At 39.3% G+C, this 21,506-nt stretch overlaps 1 protein-coding gene across 1 annotated transcript; it reads left to right on the forward strand.

Annotated features, from left to right (window-relative positions):
- The first annotated feature begins 16,096 nt into the window (after positions 1-16,096).
- Positions 16,097-17,557, forward strand: LOC121394504 (paraneoplastic antigen Ma2-like). The gene has a single exon (XM_041565669.1). The coding sequence runs from the start codon at positions 16,097-16,099 to the stop codon at positions 17,555-17,557; it is 1,461 nt and encodes a 486-aa protein (XP_041421603.1).
- The last annotated feature ends 3,949 nt before the right edge of the window (positions 17,558-21,506 follow it).

A 21,506-nucleotide genomic window follows, 5' to 3' on the forward strand; every position in this document is an offset into this window, starting at 1 on the left:
CTAGATTCATATTCCGTCAGATTTCTGAAAGTAATCCTTATTGATGATAATAAATTGATCCAGAAAATTATGAAGGGTGTTAGAGTTCAGTGCTTCTGGAAATAAATAAATGTGACTGTTAAATCACTCAATTCAAATTTGACATACTGACACGATGATCTGCTTGATAAATGTGTTCTGTTCCTTTTAATTCAATAGCTAGTAAATATTAAATCTGCCCTTTGGGGAATATTTTAGAAAGGATATATCTAGATGACACCATGATCATAATCTTCCTACTGTCTCCACCATCAGAATTCCTATGGGATTTTGGTAGACCCTTCTCTTTGTTGCTGATTACAGAGGTCTGGCATATAAAAAAAAGTCTATGGGGTAGATTCAGTAAAGGACAATGAGGCTAACGCTAGCGATAATTCGCCAGCGTTGCCACCTGGAGGGATATCACCAATTCACTAACAGGCGCAGGCGCCAATTCGCTAGCGAAAGAGATCGTCGATATCGCCAGGCAACTTTTTGCTCTGGTGAAAGGTCGTTACTCCGCAAATTCAATAAAGTGCGGATTTTACTGAGCATTACCTCTTTCGCCAGAGTTGACTTTGCCTCCTCAGACCAGGTGAAGTCTTAAAAAGAAGCAAGATCTTCCTTACTTACATCATATCCTGCGTGCTGGCGACTGTTCCTTTTTTGAAGCGGAATTGATTGCAAAAGTCCTAACTTGAACTTTTTTTGGTTTTCTCCAGACATTTAATAACATATGGAACATTCATTTTACAGTGGGCTCATGTGCAGGGCATTATATTAACTCTCTTGTCTTTATTAAGGTTCCCTGGACATGTGTGATAAAAAGTGGTAACTTCAAGCATTTGCACCAACATGTATAATAAAGACGTCCATACAACTTTAAATTACTCGCCGTATGCAAATTGACCTAAGTGCAAGATCACTAGTGATTTTTCGCTTGGCACAAATGAAAACGAAAAGTCGCCAGTGTTCGCAGTCCAGGACAAAACTCCTTGAATTTGCATAATTGTAGCGCATTAGTGAATGGCGAACTGGTGCGAGCTGTGTGAAGCTGACGCTGGCGAAAATTTGCATGTTAGTGAATCTACCCCTATGTGCCATTTTTATAAGTCTTTATCCTTATATTTGTCTTGAAATATTGCCTTGTTATATTAATGAAAGATTTGATATGAATGGACCAGTGTCCTTCAGACAATCAATTTCCGGAGCGTTCTTCATAAAGCAAGGGTACCCCAAGGTAATGTAGAAAAGATGCTGGCAACACATCAAAAGACATTCATTCAGCTTGTTTTTTTTTATATAATGCACAAGGTTAATGTAGAAGTTTCTACTGAGACTGGACCAGCTTTCAAGTCACATCTGCTATTTTAATATTAAAATAATGAAATTATATAATCCTAATCTATAAACTAAAGACCCAGAAAATCATTTTTACAGTGGTTTTCTTCTATAAGATTCCAGTACATGGTTTACAACAATTAACACAGTTACGATAGGAGCCCGAAATGTGCTGGGACACCAGGAGATTAGGTGATTTAGCCAAGATAATACAGCTGGCTCTCGCACACCCTAAATATCATAAGCGATGTCTGGTGCTCTATGGTAGAGGCTGGGCCACCTCACATCAATAAAAATCTTCTGATCTGAATCACAAGATAGAGACCCTGCACCAAATGCCTGTAGCAACTATCTGTGACCTTGGCTAAATCACACAAAAATTATCCAAAGGCACACAGACTGCTGCAAGCCAGGAACAACTTGCACGTTTATTGTGGAAGGGAGCAACGTTTCGGGGTCACGCTCTTTGTCAAGCCTACGGTAATTAGTGAGAACAAGCATATAAAGCCATACACTTGCAATGATTGGTGCAAATATAAAGTCATACATTTACAATGATTGGTGCAATTTAACAATGTTCATTGTTCAGTCCAAAAAAATCTAAGTCCTTTGTTAAAGTGATACCATACTAACCAAAGTCCATATATTCACCAAAATAATACATAATAAACCAAAAAATACAAAGAGTGTAAAAGAAAAAAAAGAAAAAATTCTGCGGTTAGCAAATCTTACCCTACAAGATGATGGGAAAAGGGTATTCAATACCTGTCCCTGTCATATATTGAGGAATATTATCTGTAAAAAAGAGATAAAAGGTTTAATTATAAGAAACAAACCAAGTTGTACTCCTCATTCAAACCCTTAGGCTGCCTGGACTGCAAGAGCCAAATCAAATTACATTCTCTGTGGTGCAATAGCTTTTTAATGTCTTGCCCCTGTCTGGTAACCACCCTCTCTAGTATCTGCCAGCGCAATTGTGCCACCCGGTGGCCGTGGGCAAAGAAGTGTCTTCTTAAAAGCATTTCTTGCTTCTCTTTTTTCTCCTTTAAGAGGGAAGGTGAGATAAAGGAGAAAAAAAGAGAAGAAACCTTTTATCTCTTTTATAATATTCCTCAATATATGACAGGGACAGGTATTGAACATGACCCCGAAACGTTGCTCACTTCTGCAATAAACGTGCAAGGTGTTCCTGGCTTGCAGCAGCCTGTGTGCCTTTGGATAATTTTTGCGTGGTTTAGCCAAGGTCACAGATAGTTGCTACAGGCATTTGGTGCAGGGTCTCTATCTTGTGATTCAGATCAGAAGATTTCTAATAGCTTTAGACCAGCTCCTTCCCTTAATGCCACCTACCTATTTGAATTGTAGTAAATTGTGCACTAAAAGGTGCTACTTGTGGCTCTGATATAAGCGGCATCATGTGGGTGTGATATAAAGATGAATTTACATGCCTTTTAACTGCATGGTATTTAATGGTGCAATGGATGCCTGGGACACCAGTATAAAGGTAAGTAGGGATGTAGCGAACGTCGGAAAAAATGTTCGCGAACATGTTCGCGAACGTCCGGACAAAAATGCGAACGGTTCGCGAACGTCGCGAACCCCATAGACTTCAATGGGAAGGCGAATTTTAAAAGCTAGAAAAGACATTTCTGGCCAGAAAAATGATTTTAAAGTTGTTTAAAGGGTGCAACGACCTGGACAGTGGCATGCCAGAGGGGGATCAAGGGCAAAAATGTATCTGAAAAATCCATTGTTGACACAGCGCTGCGTTTTGTGCTGTAAAGGGCAGAAATCACACTACGTCACTCAGGTGGTGTTTCTGGACATGGAATGTGAAAAAGCTCACACAGCTAGGTGGCACTTGGTTAAAGACTGGGCAAACAATGCCTGCAAGGTCAACGTATACAGTAGTGGATACGGAATATATTATTGCTGCTTGAAAAACGTCACTCAGGTGGTGTTTACGGACACGGAATTATTATTGTTATTATTTAGACAGAATGTGAACAAGCTCACACAGCTAGGTGGCATTACTAGCCAGCAAAGCTACCTAACCTAAAATGTCCCTCAAATCCCTGCAGACTTCTGTCCCTACAATACAGAGCAGTATCAAGTAGATTACTAGCCAGCAAAGTTACTATCAACTGTCCCTCAAATCACTAACAGCTCTCTCCCTACACTAGCTCTTCCAAGCACACACAGGCAGAATGAAAAAACTCTGCAGGGCTTCAGTTTATATATGGAAGGGGAGTGGTCCAGGGGGTGTGGGGGTGGTCCAGGAGGGAGAGCTTCCTGATTGGCTGCCATGTATCTGCTGGTCTGGGGGAGAAATGGCAAAAAAAAGCGCCAGCTAAGGCGAACCCAAATTGGCGAACGTTGCTCAACGTTCGCGAACATTCGGCGGACGCGAACGGTCGATGTTCGCGCGAATTAGTTCGCGGGCGAACAGTCCGCGACATCCCTAAAGGTAAGTAAAATGCCAACGCAACTCTTTGTCAGTTTTTTCCACAGGTCTGTGGGGTTCTCTCCTAGCAGGAGCACCAGCCTGGAAAAAACATAGCAATCTATTTTACTAGGGGGTACCTAACGTTTGGCACCCCACATTAGAATAGACTTTACATGTTGTTTTATATAATTTTAATTAAACACAGATATAAAGTTCTCTTGAATGTTGGTAAGGACAGAGGTTGAACATTCAGCCATGTATGCTACATGTATATATTGCACCGTTTTTTTGGGAATCCTACAGGGACCCACCTTGAAGTTTCTCTGTCTAATTATAGATTGTTACCACTTTGTTGTGTATTCAGCAATGCCGACCTTTAGTGTGGCTATAGATTGTCTAAATTAGTTAACTTAAATCTCCCCCATTTGAAACTTGATAAATCTACCTCACAGTTTAGCAGCCCATTTCAGTGATCCCACCATGTCCTTTTGTCTAATTGGAATTGTTAAGATCCCCATGTTTTATATGAATTATATGACACACCCATTATTCCATTCTGCTTTGGCTTCATTGTTATGTGTCAACTAAAAATGTTGGCACATGACAATGAAATTCTGCATGACAAATGTGACAATGACATTATCTGAAACCTGAAACTATGCCATTCATGCTGGTTAAGTCATGTACAATAAAAGCCACAAGGAACACCACAAAATACCACTTTTGCAGGCCTTAGGCACAAAAGGATATAATTATCCATGAATGAAACTAGAGCTTCCCTTAGTTCATAAGTGAACTTTCACTGCTCCCTTTTGGGAGCATATGTATCTATGGGGAAAGTGATAGGTTGACCCTTGATAAATACATCTTTAAAAATCCCATCAAAATGAATAAAAAAGTATAATCAAGGGTGTAACTACAGATGAAGCAGAAACTGTGGTTGCAGGGGGGTACAGAAGTGTTGGGGTCTCAATGAGGCCCTAATTAATAAGCAATTTTAAAATATCTTTGTAGAATAGGCAGACATCAATATTTTGGTGCCCTAAATTGATTTGCCCAGTAACATTGCCCAGTTTTACTCTTTTTTTTTGCTCCACAGTGTCTTTTTTGAAATATCCCGCACAAGTAATTTTTTCTAAGGAAAAGCATGTGCAAATGACAATGCTGATATTCATGTTGGCAAAAATACCTTTAGCATTTGACACACACAACGGGGACACTGGAAGCAACAATTCATTTATTAGTTACAGGACTCCCTTTTATTGGTGCCCACTGTACTTTGCATGCAATTTAACCAGGCTAACAAGCCGTATAGTACTAGATGCAAGTACCTTGATGAATTGTATTTTTGTAAGTGCAATTTAGATTTAATTTCATCCTTTGCACTAGTACTTGCATTAGTAAAATATGGTATACATATAAGGTATAAGGTATATTATCCTCAAAGAATAAAGTACAAAGCTCTTTAAACAAATCATAAAAAAAAATAGCTGAAACATAACACTGAGCTCAGTAAATACTGTGTATATACAACTAAAAATGAAGAAGATTTTAAAGAAAGGAACAACAAATCCAGTTAAGAAAATGTATGTATGGTGCAAGGACATCTGATACCATTTGGGGCTCCCATTGCAAGAGAAAATAACGAGATTGTGGTCCCATTGTAAGAATAAATTACAACAGTCAACTTCCAAGTCTACTGAGACAGATAGCTGCTTGAAATTGGAGGAATGGAACTTTAATGAATAACTTGAAGTATTGGTTGAATAATAACAGTATAACACAGCCCGAGGCATTGAAAACAGAGAATTACTGTTGATCCTATAGACTATAGACCAAAAGTCCAAAAATAAACATTTCTCCAGCCTTTAGAAGCATATGCCAACCAGAATGACTTACAGTACAGAACCGACTCTCCATGCAAGAAAAGCCATTTATTGACCTGTAAGTACAGCTGGAGGTGGTTAAAGAAGGAAAATTGAATGCCTTCTCTACGAGTGATACTGACAAGGAACACATCAGTTGCACTTTACATGATTAATGAGTATGTGTAGTAATATATGGAAAGTTAACTCCACCTCTAATAAGCCAAAGCAACCATTTAGCAGGTAGCCAACTGTTTTTCTGATTTAGGTTACACAACCTGGGGCAAACTGCTTCTATCACATAACCCCATAGCTATGAGGCTACTGAGGACTTCTTTACATAAATGGCATCTTTCTAGCCTACTGAAATAAAAAGGCATATGACTCAAGATGATTAGCAAGAATTGGGAGTATAAGATCAAATATTGTATTTTAATTGTTCTAGTTACACTTTTCTATAGAGCCCATGTGGCTTCTAATAGCTTAAGAGGTACGGAGACCTTACTATGCCCTAGTCTCAGGGTCCATAAATTGATCTACTATTAAGGGTTGAATTGAAAATGAGAATTTTATAATATCTTCTAATGGTGAAAACTCTCGAAATAAACTAGGAAATTATCCAAACTTGATCCGAGTTTTTTTTTTAAAAAAATTTGAATTAGATTTTTGAGATTTCATACTACCACCACCACCACCTAAAACCTGCCGAATTACTGTTTAAGTCAATGGGAGACGTCCAGGGATCAATTTGAAGATGTTTTCAGCCTCCCTGACATTCAAGTTTTTTTTGGAGAATGAATTCGAAAATTGACCCTTCATAACTGTGCCTCTTAGTGTATTTTAGTTTCCAAAAAAAAAAGACCAACCATGATACGCTCATCCACCCCAAACACAAAGGTTAGGGTGGCACTATATTACTATATGTATTAGTTTCACAAGAACTTTATAGGATACTTTACCTGTAGTTGCTTATTATGAAATACTGAGTGCAGGGTTTACTAGATGTAACTGCAGAGTGCAGTCTGGGTAGTCCTTATACTCCTGTCTTGGCAACGCCTGTAAAGGCCATTTTCACCTTTCAAAGGTTGAATACACAGGTCAATAGTAGTGCATACCAAGAAGTTGTAGTATTTATCAATATGGATAACAGGTATGGGACCTGTTATCCATATTGCTCGGGACCTGGGGTTTTCTGGGTAGCGGATCTTTCCATAATTTGGATCTTCATACCTTAAGTTTACTAGAAAATCATGTAAATATTAAAAAAAAAACAATAGACTTATTTTGGCTCCAATAAGGATTAATTATATCCTAGTTGGGATGTTTTATTATTACAGAGAAAAAGGAAACCCCTTATTAGAGCTTTCTGGATAATGGGTTTCCAGATAATGGATCCCATACCTGTGTGTTGACAATCACAACTATTTTTCACTCTGAAAAATATTCACTGCGGTTTACTATCAGGTCCTGACTACCTACTGACCAGATGGGGTTTCGCTGGCATCCTGCAATGCAAAATTGATAGTTTCCAAAGTTTTTTGGGGGCACAATTTTTTGAGTAAAAAAACTTCGAATTTCGAAGTATTTTTTGGGCTACTTCGACCATCGAATGGGCTACTTCGACCTTCGACTACGACTTCGAATCGAACTATTCGATTAAAAAATCGCTCGACTATTCGACCATTCGAAGTACTGTCTTTTTAAAAAAAACTTCGACCCCCTAGTTCGGCAGATAAAAGCTACCGAAGTCAATGTTAGCCTATGGGGAAGGTCCCGATAGGCTTGCCTAAGTTTTTTTGATCGAAGGATATTCCTTCGATCGTAGGATTTAATCGTTCGATCGAAGGAATAATCCTTCGATCGTACGATCGCAGAATTTGCGCTAAATCCTTCGACTTCGATATTCGAAGTCGAAGGATTTCAATTCCTAGTCGAATATCGAGGGTTAATTAACCCTCGATATTCGACCCTTGATGAATCGGCCCCATAAAGTCCAAAAGGGTTAGTTTACGACTGCACCCTCAATATTTTATTTCTGAAATTGATACAAAGGAGAGTGCATACTGATGGATGAATAGTGCACAACTGTTCCTACTGATGTTGGGGAACCTTGGAGCTACCTCCACCCTAGACCCAGGGGTAGCTCCAGTGTTCCCACGGTGAGTTGATTCACCAGACCTGTGCCTATTGAATTGGATGCAAACATTGTTTTTAATGTAGACTCTGGGTGTGACACAAATCCACAAAAATATGCACCCATTATGGGTAAAAACATGATGATTTGTATCCAAAAATGCACTTGCGCTTATAAATGATCGCCTATATGTGTCCTTTGCTGGATTAGCTGTACCAAATACACTGAATACATATATTCTTGCATGAAAACCTTGCAACTAATTGGTCTAAAGTGCCAAAGCCATTTGCCACTGGATATAAATGTCCTTGTTCAGCAAGCAAAGAAAATGTAATAAATGATGCTATGTTCTTTTGCAGAAACAAACATCTTGTACAGAAAGAGCTGAGGAATTCTGCCAAATGAGATAAGAAAAGAGAGAGTCAATTTGAGTAAGAGAAAGATCTGTATACATTGATGGGAATGTACAATCAGTAAGAAATGAAACAGAGGAGAAAAGCTAAAGCTGATGTCTCCTTGAACTATAACTTAATGGAGAGAAATCTCAGCTGAGTTAGATGTGCACAACTGTCTTTATAACACATTCTCTCTTTGTTAAATTAAGATGTATTTGAATAAAATGAATGGTAGAGGGTGGAATCCAGTTGACTACAATATGTACTATTTCTATCGTTTCATATTTAAAACAGTTTGCCTTACAATTATATCATCATTAATGATGGGCAAATTTATTCGCCAGGCCTGGATTTGCGGCGAATTTCCACATTTCACCACCTGCGAATTGTTTTGTGAAACTGCTGCGAAAATTCGCTGGCGAAAAAACATGTAAAAATTGTCGCGAGTCAAAATAATTTTGAAGCCCATTGACTTTAATGCATTTGGACAAAAAATTACGCTCGTGTAAAAATTGTCGAGCACATAAAAATTGTTGTGCGTCAAAATTAGTTTAGCGAATTTTTTGGCAAAGCGAAATGGGACAGATTCGGCCATCACTGATCTTCATTTACAATAAAGTTTGATTCTACCCTGGGTTCTAGTTCAATTCTGCCCTTTGTCGGTGTAGGTTTACTATTGGTATAGTCTTCTGCTATAGAACAAGAACATTCAAGTTAATTGGTTCCTGATGAAAATTGACCCTAGTATGTTGTGTGTATGTGACAGAATATGAGGACTGTTCCACTGAGGCAGGGTGTAATATGAATAATAACAATCTCTTCAATGTGCTTTATAATGTGTTGGTGCCAAATCATTAAGATGATAAATAACAATACATTAATTCAAGGCTAAAACATAAATGTGCTGTGCCTTCCTAGTTAATAACTCCCTGATACTTATCCAGCCATGGTTTTAGCTGGAACGTTAAAGGCAACAGCTGGATTTTATAATGAAAAAAGGACTGGACTGGTGAAGTACTGTTCAATTTTGGCACCCACCCCCACTTTAACTAACCCATCTCCTATTTATTTAATTGATTTGCCATAAATTATGCTCACTATCCCTATAGGGTAACCTTGCATTACCCTCAGCATTGCCTGCCTAGTCTTAGTTTTTGGGGGCCGTATCACCCATTTGTCTCCTCAAAATTCTTATTCTGACCCACTTCCTTTTCTTCTATCTCCCTTATGTTGTATTTTCTATTTTCTTATTTATCCCATGTAATTTTTCTCCTCTAAAACCTTCAGCTATTTGTTGTCCCTCCTCATTGGTTCATTCAACTTTTTTTCCCTTTTAAACATGGTATTTAATAACATTCAATACAACAGAGTCAAGTAATTGTAATGTAGTAGAAGTCCAAAATAATTCAACGTAACATTTACAGATAAAATCGATCTAAGTGATCGACACTAACGGAAAGGTCAGGGTGTTGCCTCCTTAAGCTCCTCTCCAGGTCTCAGGGATCATAGCAAATACAGTTTCAGTTACATTATCATTGTTGTACTTACACCCATTAAATCACCTACAGTATCATTAAGATAAAATACATATAGACTAAATGTTTTGATTTAGGACTGGAAATAGTTTTTTCGTTGAGTTCCTTTTGTCCCTGTATACGGATAGGATCCGTCCTTGCTCAATTATTCAATTGGGGAGGAGAGCATGGCTCATACCAGATGGGATGATGCAGTGTACCCATGGGGCCCAATCCTTTTGAAATCGTGCTTGTCTATTGTTTAAGATGCTAGTCTGTTTTTTGTTTACTAGGATCCAGTCTAATTTTTTCTTCGAGTTGCTGTATCGTCAATAGTGGTGATTTCCAAGCCTTGGTGATAGTCAACTTAGCTGCAATGAATATTTGGGTAAGAAGGATTCTCACGTATTTTTTTATATTCAGAACTATGTTACCTAGTAAGGCTTAGTCTGGTATCTTACTCAAATTTATACCAGTTACTGAAAAGATCATTTCATAAACCCTTGTCCAGTTCATCTAACTTTTTAATGGACCTTGTTTCCCCTTCTTAGTGTTTGACTCCCACTTTTCTCCAATTTTAAAACCAGATTAACTTCATCCTTTGTTCCCCACCCAGTTAATTTGAACCTTAGCAGGCAACCCCCGCTTAATTTTCAGGGAACACCCTTGGTCACTAATGGAAGCATACCTCAACTGTAGCCTCAGATACAACTCCCAGCATCCACTGACAGCCTTTGGCTTAGCTGATAGAATTTGTAATTAACTAGTTGGACAGCAGTGATTCCCCAGGACTGTTACTGGTGCTATATTCTATACTGTACCCAGCTTTCCCTACTATACCCAATATCACCCATTTTTTCTACATTTAACTGTTGCTCTGCAGGGCCCAAAGTGTGCAGGCACTAAGCATTAGCCACTATAATTATAACCACTATGAGGCAGCCTACTGCGCACAATTTGCAAAGATTTCAGGATGAAATAAGCACCATTGGGCACAACTATATGGATGTGCAGGATCGGATTTAGATAGACGTGCCTTTAAAGAGTGCAATATGTCTCCTAGTTGAATGTAGGAAACAGCAGAAAAGTTGATTGGGTTGGAAGAGTCACATCTTTCCGGAAACAATGCTGACATTATTTCCATTTTTGATAGACAAGCTGGAATAATTCCACTGAATGAGATAAAATGCTGAGGGAAGAGCGAGCTGCCTGAGATGCTTCCGGCTCTGATGATCTGTTTCCCTTCCTACATGCACACACTGAGTCATGGCATGAGCCTGGTTCCAACAAGTCATAGCGTGTGTTTGGATAATTTCCCACATCTCCTCATAATGGGGCATTTGTTGTTTGATGCAGAACTAATGCAAGATGCTATTAAAAATAAATAAAACCATGTTAAAGCTCACTGAAATCTGGTAATGAAGAACTGATGTAACAGACTAGAAATGACCCATGATGAAACAGATTGGCAGTTTTTATCATTAACCGAGTCACATTTCCATGTTCTTTCTTTTTGCCAGTAAATATTCTGTGCTTTCCTTATACACACTCATTTATATAAAGATTGACTATTTAGAATATGCACAAAAGTACCAAATGTAAAGCTGGCCTGACAAATACTGTAACTTGAATCAAAATGTACAAGAACATCATGCTCCCCAGAACTGCAAAGGCCAACACTCAATTGTGTGCGGGAACAAACTGTTCAGATATAAGACTGTTTGGCCTGCATATAATACAAATAAATTATACATAAAACAAACACCATACAAATGACATACCTGTTACCAAGTCATAAGGCATTAAGTAACAGGGGCAAGTCAGCATAGGGAGCAGCTGTTTCGGCAGTGTAACACTGTGATATAAAGGGCCCATTTAGCCAGTGAGTGCTAGTAGTATACTATAAATCCCATCCTATATAGTAATCTGGATAATCTAGGATTTATGGCCAAGAAATGTTTGGTATAAAGTGGGGAGATTTTTGTATCACAAGCTGAGATGTTGGTTAATCTTTCCCCTAGTTTTGCCTTTTTTACATTGTAATAAAAATAAGGTAATATGGGATCCAGAAACCTGTTATCCAGGTCTGAATTAAGGGAAGACCGTCTCCCATAGACTCCATTATAATCAAGTAATTCAAATGTTTTAAAATGATTTCCCTTTTCTCTGTAATAATAACACAATACCTTTTACTTGATCCCAACTAAGATATAATGAATCCTACTGGAGGCAGAAGAATCTATTTGGTTAAATTTAAAGGGGTTGTTCACTTTAAATTATCTCTTAGGATTATGTAGAGCAGGGATCCCCAACCTTCTGAACCCCAGAACAAAATTCAGAAGAAAAAAGAGTTTGGGAGCAACACAAGCATGAAAATTTTTCTTGGGGTGCCAAATAAGTGCTGTGATTGGCCATTTGGTAGCCCCTATGTGGATTGTCAACCTACATTGAGGCTCTATTTGGCAGTGTACATGGTTTTTATACAACCAAAACTTGCCTCCAAGCCTGGAATTCAAAAATAAGCACCTGCTTTGAGGCCACTGGGAGCAACATCCAAGGGGTTGGAGAGCAACATGTTGCTCACGTGCTACTGGTTGGGGATCACTGATGTAGAGAGTAATATTCTGAGACAATTTGCAGTTGGTTTTTTTATTTTGTGTGTTTTTTATGTTATTTAACTTCTTATTAAGCAACTTTCCAGTCTGCAATTTCAGCAATCTGGTTATTAGGGTCCACATTATCCTGACAACCATGAATTGATATCAATAAAGGTCTGGAATATACAGTAAATAGGAGTGGCCATGAATAGCAAGATGAGTAATAAAAAGTAGAAATTACAATCCATTTGTAGCTTAGAGATCATGGGGTCAGTGACCCCCATTCGAAAGTTGGAAACAGAAGAAGAAGAAGGTAAATAATTCAAAACCATAAAAAAAGAACAAATGAGTGTCAATTGAAAAGGTGCCTAGAATTGGCCATTCTAGAACATACTTAAAAGTTAACTTAAAAGTGAACCAACCCCTTTAATATTTTAGTTACTTTTTAGTAGACTTGTGGTATGGGGATCCAAATTATGGAAGAAATTTTATTTATGGTTGCCACCAAAAAAGTTTTCTCTATATTTAATGGAAATTGTGGGGGTTATTTATCAAAGGTCGAATGTTTTTATATACCTCAAATGAACTCAAATGAACTCACAACGTGAATGGTATCTTATTTAGGAAAAAACTCAAATGGAAAAAAATTGATTCTGTGAATGAATCAAGTTTTCAGTGAAAAAAGAACTTGAATCTCTCAAATTGATCGAGTTTTCAGGCAAAACCCTCCACAAAAAAACTCGAACATCATACAGGCTATTAACATCTTCAAATGGTTCAAGGGACCTCTGCCATTGACATCTACATGACCTTGACAGGTTTTCGGATTTGAGCTATTTTCAGGGTCAAGTTTCTTTTTTTTAACCCAAGTTTTGACCAAAAAAACCTCGAAAACTAAAATTTTCATGGAAAGCGCAACTCAAACCTTAAGAAATAACCCCCTTTATCTTACCCTAAATAACCGAGCTAGCATGAAAGCCATCAGAGTCAAAACAAAAGATGCCAAATTCAGGCTTTTATTTAAAGAGGCATGGTCTATCTATTTGTGATAAAAGGATCTCATTCTAGAATCATTCTTGTTCTAATATTAACATGGTATTCTTTTGGATCATTTTTATTCTTTTTTTAATTATTTCACTGGGTGTGGTTTAATTCTTTAGTTGCCTTTCGCTGTCCTCTTGGTTTGTTGAGGACAGACGTACTGCTTTTGAGTCATGACTTCAAACCAGCATCCATCTTTACTGTCATATCGTAATATTGTACTGAAAATTCAATAAAATTCTTTCGGGAATACAGAACTGGCAGCCTACATTGAAACGTAGCTAAAACATTCTGCTTTATTACCAGAAGTAACGTTCTGCTTTAGAATATACATTTTAGGATTTGGTTCTTTAATTACAGCCTATAAAATAACATAGCAAAAAAGAAAAATGCACAGACATAAACCATAGCAAGATAGCAATTGAGGATGAAAATAACTACAAGTGCAAGCAACACTTTGAACTTTTAAGCATTTACTTAAAAACAGGGGAAAAACCTGCCCAAAGTTCTTCAGTTTGACTCAGAAGGTTTAAAATAACCCTCTAATTTCTACTGTATCAGTCCGACCAGTCCATAGATCTGCATAGCCAAGTGTGTATTCATAATATTACATCATTCCAGAAATTTTCTCATTGCAAAAATATATAAACCCTTTATGATGAAGCATACATTTCCTAGAAGATGTATTAGAGCTCATTCTATTAAAATCTCCAGTTATCCTGTCTCTCTAGAATTTGTTATATTTTGTTTATACTGGAATCAGTTATTTGAGTGAGCTCTAATTCGTCTGTTAGGAAAGGGAACCCCTCCCCCCTATAAGATCTATTGTATCTAACTGTCAATGAATATCTGACACCCAACTAGTGCAAGAAGAGAGAATGAAGACAAACAGACGCTGAGAGAGGGATAGTGAACATAAACTTGATTGTTTCAGAAACATCACAGAATTTTTAATTGATTGTATTTAGAAAGTTTCCTATTTCAGTATGATGAAGCTTATATAAAATTTTCATTTTCGCGATAGTTCCCCTTTAAACTTGTAGTTCTTTAGACAACTATTTTTATTTTTCTTGCCAGCTGCATTATAGCATACCATTTTTTCTTGGAATAAAGAGCAAGCGTTTCATGTAAATGTACATTTCTCATTAGATGTATATAATCTTGTGATGTGTGAAATCATACTTAAGGTCCGGCTATTTTCTTAACTTTCACAGGAAAATATATTTCCTTTGGGATTCATCATTTAGGAAATTATCTAGGGAAGTGATATTCTCACTAATTGCCTCGGTGACTGAAACCGTTTTTTAAGCAGCTTAAAATCGTCTTTTCACCTGAAAGCAGATGTACTTGGGACGCACATTGCTCATCACTTCAAGGTCTGCCCTTCACTCTCATACTTAAAGCTCAAACTGCAGAGATGCCCTACAAGAATGTATTTAATCTACAAAGTAAGAAGTTTCAAAGGTGTTCATGCTTTGCATTATCAGCATTCTGGCATAGCTACAGTATTTTCCTGTTATAATATTTACCATTGTAGAACATTGGTTGGTATAGTCATTATTTCTCTGTAATAGTGTAGCCATCCTGCTAACATGGCTATTATTTAAATTGTGCAAAGTATATTCTGTGTAAAATCATATTGCTGGACTTGTAGTTCTATTAATCTTCAGCACTGAAACAGTTAATTGCTGAAGTCCTTGCTGGGCTTGCAGTTTACCTCCCACAGGAAGAAGAAAGATTCCTGCCACCAATAGGAGAGCAGCTTTCAGACTGAGGAGTTGCAGCCAATGAGAGAAAGACTGACTTCTGAAAGAAGGAAAAGGAAGAGGGAGAACTTCCAGGAAGGCAGAGAGATCTGGGGGAGATAGAGTTATACCCAGAGCTGTGCTGCATGTGAGAAGGAATCCTCTCTTCACAGAGACCAGTGACTATCTGCTATCTGAAGAGGAGTGTTACAGATCACACCACATGGTGACTGCTTAGTCTGCTCAATATCTGGAGAAACTGTAAGCAGTTTTCAGTCAGTGCTACATGTTGATTTTGACTCTCACTTAATCAGGCATTGCAGAGCTTTATACAACCCAATAACAGTTAGGACTAGAGACAGGACTTTTATATCTGCCTGCCTGCAATCCATTCTGAAGGGCAAAGGCCTATTTGGAGAGGATTATTCATATATCACCAATAATTCAGCTTGTGTCATTTTCTGCGTGTGCTCTCCTGAGTGAAGCCTCCCACTACAGCCTGGTGGATCACAACTACCGTTTATTTGCCTTGTGGATTACAAATACTGGTTTATATATGAGCTCCAACTGCCGGCCTTACTGCTATTATTAACACTGGCCAGTGTTCAGGGAATTTGACTTAAACATTATCTGAGTTGACTAGATCAGTCTGTTTATTATTCATTGTCATTTTCTAACGTTTGATATTGCATTAGTGCTATAACTGTGTGTTCAGATGCTTTGACTTATTTGTTGAAACATATTGCTAAGAGAGAGATTGTTCAATTTATCCTTATTACTGGGTCTTCGGATCTGATAAAAGTGCTTGTTATTACACTGCTGGTTTATGTGTATCACTGGGGGTTGTGGGTGTCACCAGAGGTGGACGAGAGCAGGACCCATCTAACACAGCTACACCTACGGGTGCGCTACATTTGGGGGCTCGTCCGGGATCCTTGCTCCGCCCAGAACTCCGCCCCTATTTCCCTAGACCAAGTGTTAAAGTGATATGGAAGGCAAAATGAACCCAGAAACCGCTGCAAAGTGGTGTAAACAGCACAATGCTCAGCCAGAACACTGCTTAGTTTTCATGTTGCCAGACACTGAATGGACTGAAATACAAATACGTCAAGTAGCTGAGTCCTTACCAGTGGTTGGCCGTGGATTCATATTAGACAGCATCATGGATACTGCTGAACACAAGACTCTAGCTTTATTAGAATGGAGAAATCCCTTGGTGCATGAACAAATACCTCCGAGTGTGTCAGGTCCAGGAGAGAATGTAGTCCATGTGATATTCCCTAAAAGGGGCACTACTTCACTAGTAGAAGGAATACCAGTGGAAACAGTACCGCCTTCTACAACAGAGGTTGAATTTTTACTACCCAGTAATGCCATAGGACCAGAAGTTCTGAATGCTTTGGGGAGTCTTGTAGAAAAATGCCTGAAGCCCACACAGCCATTTACTGGATTTGGGTACCGCAAATTACGTTTCTTTTCCGGCAAGCAACCCACCCCTCAGGGAGAGGAAGATTTTGAATCCTGGATGGATCAGGCTTCACAGGCCATAGAAGAATGGGACATTCCAGAACCTCAAAAAAAACAAAGAATTGCTGAAAGTTTAAAAGGATTAGCTGCTGACACCATACGAAACTTAAAGATGAGCAAGTATGATTGTACAGCTAAAGACTATTTAGAAGTGCTGCATGATGTGTTTGGGAGAACAGAGAAGGCTTCTGACCTTCTGTACCAGTTTGAGCATACATACCAAGAGGTTGGTGAAAAGCTATCTGATTATATTAATCGCTTAGACAAAATACTCCACCAGATCATCCTAAAGAAGGGAGTGGACCCAAAAGTAGCAGATCAGGTGCGGATTGGTCAGATTTTGCAAGGAGCTCAAGCTCTGGATCCCATCATGTGGAAACTGAGGATGAAAGACAGAAGAGAAACTCTCACCTATTCACAGTTGGTCAAAGAAGTGAGGGAAGAGGAAGCACTGCTGGAAGCCAAATCTCAGACTTCAACTCAAGCCGCAAGCAGAAGTAAGCCGGAGCTTGCAACAGTACATACCACCCAAACAGGAGGCATGGTCCCAAGTGTTGTGAGTACCGAGGTGTCACAGCTCCAAGCACAAGTGTCTACACTAACAGAAGCAATAACCCAAGTTACCAGATCCGTTGCAGAGTTGCAGAAGATTGTGGTAGTTTTAGCGGAAGGGAAGGATACCCCTGCAAAAGCACTTACAATGAGACCTAAGGGAGAATCTGCAAAGCCCAGATCCATAGCTATTTCTGGATTTTGTTTCCGCTGTGGAGAAACAGGGCATATAAAGCGACAATGTCCTAATGCTGAAAACTTGCGAAAAGTAAATGAACTGCTATTGGCAAGTGCGATGCAGGAAAAAAGGAAAAGGACAAGAAAAACCGAAAGGGCAAAGAGAAAGAAAATGGTTCTGCAGCAAATGAGTCCCCAGTTCTAACAGAGCTTAATCCTCCACATGTGAATGCAGGTAAGGAAGATGATGATGAAGATTGGGGGGAAGACACCACAGCAGAGGCTCAGAGACGCAGAATGGAAGAAATAAGCGATCATGCAAAAAATCTTACTCTTAGTGAAGACTTGGAAAAACCTGTTGAATACAGAGTAAACCTATTATTTGACTTTGTTAAGAAAAAAAAGGAAGAGGGTGTAATTGACTTCTGTGACAAGGACATTTTGGCTGAAGCTGAAAGGCTTGATGTTAAAGCAATGGGAACTTTGGTTTTATCTGAAGTTCTTTTTGATGACAAAATCAGAGACCAGATCAAGAAATACAGGCGCCATTTCCTCCGGTTTTGCCACAACAACAAAAAAGCACAAAGGTACCTACTACATGGATTTGAGTGTGTTATAGATATGCACCTCCTGGAAGTCCTAGTCTACCTCGATGACCTTATTGTCTTTGGGAAGACACTAGAGGAGCATGAACAGAGGCTGATGAAAGTACTAGACAGACTTGAGAAGGAAGGGCTGAAGTTGTCCCTGGATAAATGTAAGTTTTTCCAATCTTCAGTGACCTATGTGGGACATGTGGTATCTGCAGAGGGAATATCAACTGATCCCAGCAAAATTGAAGCTGTGACATCTTGGCCCAGACCCAGAACCATCACAGAACTGCGGTCTTTTCTTGGGTTTTGTGGTTATTATAGGAGGTTTGTGGAAGGGTTCTCAAAAGCAGCTAGACCACTCAACCAACTGCTGCAAAATGATATAGTTGATGAAACTGATGAAGACTTTCTGTTGAAGAAGCCAAAGGGACCAAGGAATTCTAAAGAGTTCATAGAGAACCGTTGGACTCCTGAGTGTGAAGAGGCATTTGAACAGCTTAAGTATTGTCTCACACATGCCCCAGTACTGGCTTATGCTGATTCAAGAAAGCCATATACTTTACATGTTGATGCTAGCAGAGAAGGTTTGGGAGGAGTCCTTTACCAGGAGCATGACAAGAAACTGAGACCTGTAGCCTTTATCAGCCGAAGTTTATCTCCAACAGAGAGAAACTACCCTGCACACAAATTGGAATTCCTAGCTCTGAAGTGGGCTGTGGTTGACAAGCTACATGACTACCTTTATGGAGCTGATTTCGAAGTTCAGACTGATAACAACCCTTTAACATATATCCAGACCACTGCAAAGTTAGATGCTACTGGACATAGATGGATGGCTGCTTTATCCAACTACAACTTCAGTTTAAAATATCGTCCAGGACATCAGAATGGGGATGCTGATGGTTTGTCAAGAAGGCCACATGCAGACTCACACCCTGAGGATGAATGGGTGGAAATTCCAGCACCAGGAGTGAGAGCTATGTGCCAGATGGTAGCTTACTGTCAGCAAACTGAATGTTGGGCCCAGAAGCTGGGTTTGCCAGGTCCAAGCATACCCCAAGCCTACTGTAATCTTGTTACATTGCAATGTTACTCTTTACCAGCTTTGAGCAACAATAATCTCAGGAGAGACCAGAGAGAAGACCCCCTCGGACAGTTAGTTGTTGCTGCTTTGGAGAATAAAAGGGTTGAGATACTTCATACAGATTCTCATCCACTAGCAAGACTCCTAGCAAAAGAATGGCACAGACTACAGATACGAAATGGACTAGTGTATAGAAGGTCCCCTAGTGTTCTTGACAATGAAAAGTGGCAATTGCTGGCTTCCTCGAAAGTATCAAGAAGTGGTACTTCAGTCATTACATGATGAACATGGCCATCTTGGCTATGACAAAACTCTGGACTTGTAAGAGACAGATTCTACTGGCCATGTATGAAACAGGATGTTGAGGATTATTGTCGTTCATGTCTTCGCTGCATCCAGAGAAAGACTCTGCCCACTAGAGCTGCCCCATTAGGTAAAATGGAGAGTAGTGGACCTATGGAACTTGTCTGTATAGACTTTCTGTGCATTGAACCCGATGAAGGTGGAATCAGCAATGTGCTGGTAGTGACGGATCACTACACCAGATATGCTCAGGCATTCCCAGCTCGTGACCAAAAAGCTGTTACAGTGGCCAAGCTACTGGTTGAAAAGTTCTTTGTACATTATGGCCTGCCAAAAAGAATACACTCTGATCAAGGGCGTGACTTTGAAAGCAAACTCATTTACGAACTACTTACGCTTCTGGGAGTTCAAAAGAGTCGTACATCTCCTTATCACCCTCAAGGTGATCCTCAGCCAGAGCGTTTCAATAGAACTTTGCTAGATATGTTAGGAACATTGTCTGCTGAGAAGAAGAGCCAATGGAGTAGACATGTGGCTACAGTAGTGCATGCTTATAATAGCACTAAGAATGATGCTACGGGATTTTCACCCTACTTCCTAATGTTTGGAAGGGAAGCTCGTCTTCCTGTTGATTTGACTTTTGGAGTTACAGCTGATGATACTCCTTTACGATCTCATGCCAGTTATGTAGAAAGACTCAAGAAGAACCTTAAAGAAGCTTATGATCTAGCTGAACATGCAAGTGGACAGAGACATCAGCGGAACAAAGCTCACTATGACAAGAAGGTGAAATGTCATGATTTGCAGCCTGGTGATAGAGTTCTGTTGAGAAATTTGGGCTTGCCTGGTAAGCACAAACTAGCTAATCGATGGGGCTCTGAGATCTACATTATTTGCTCTCAGCTACCTAACATTCCAGTCTATCAAGTCCGCCCCGAAGGTAAAGAAGGGCCTATAAAAACCTGGCACCGCAATAATTTAATGCCTTTGGCAGAGTCAGTGAGATTTATAAATTCTGAACCTACAATGCCTCAGTGCAAACCTATCTTGAGACGATCTAGAAGATTAAGACGGAGACAAGATACTCTTCCTGCTATTCAACACTCAGGTACTTCCCCAGAAGAGGAAGAAGACAGTGAGGATGAATGGGGCTTGGATGGACTTTTTGATGGTAACATTCAAGATTCCATTAACAGTAATCTCAATGCAGATGCATCAGAATTCATCCCATGTCAAACTGAACAACCAGTTTCTAGCAATAGACTGACAAATGTTTCCATGCCTCAGGCAGGACTCAATGTCACTGGAAGTCTTGACAGTAATCCTGATGGCAACTGTACAGTGTTGGAGAAACAGAGTGAGGATGTTCAAGAAGAAATTTTAGAAGAAGACAACATAACAGCTGAAAGCTTAGACATGGATCAACCCCCAGAACTAAGTTCTCCTGTCAATATCTTTGAACCAAGGCCTCAGAGATTGGTGAAACCCCCACAGAGACTCACATATGATACTTTGGGGAATAATACTCAAGAGCCTGTGGTCACTGCTCATCGTAGAATCTACGCCCATGTTCCCTCCACTTTCTACTCAGTTGGTGACACTACACCTCAGCTGATTTCTACAGTTGTGATACCATATTATAAAACAGCGGTTGAGTTAATGGTACATTAATGTTATAATTGTATTTGATGTTAAATTACTTTTTGACTTGGGAGGACCCAAGTATTTTCAGTGGGGGGAGAGTGTAGCCATCCTGCTAACATGGCTATTATTTAAATTGTGCAAAGTATATTCTGTGTAAAATCATATTGCTGGACTTGTAGTTCTATTAATCTTCAGCACTGAAACAGTTAATTGCTGAAGTCCTTGCTGGGCTTGCAGTTTACCTCCCACAGGAAGAAGAAAGATTCCTGCCACCAATAGGAGAGCAGCTTTCAGACTGAGGAGTTGCAGCCAATGAGAGAAAGACTGACTTCTGAAAGAAGGAAAAGGAAGAGGGAGAACTTCCAGGAAGGCAGAGAGATCTGGGGGAGATAGAGTTATACCCAGAGCTGTGCTGCATGTGAGAAGGAATCCTCTCTTCACAGAGACCAGTGACTGTCTGCTATCTGAAGAGGAGTGTTACAGATCACACCACATGGTGACTGCTTAGTCTGCTCAATATCTGGAGAAAC

This window comes from Xenopus laevis, chromosome 6L, assembly GCF_017654675.1.
Source record: "Xenopus laevis strain J_2021 chromosome 6L, Xenopus_laevis_v10.1, whole genome shotgun sequence".
Classification (NCBI taxonomy): domain Eukaryota; kingdom Metazoa; phylum Chordata; class Amphibia; order Anura; family Pipidae; genus Xenopus; species Xenopus laevis.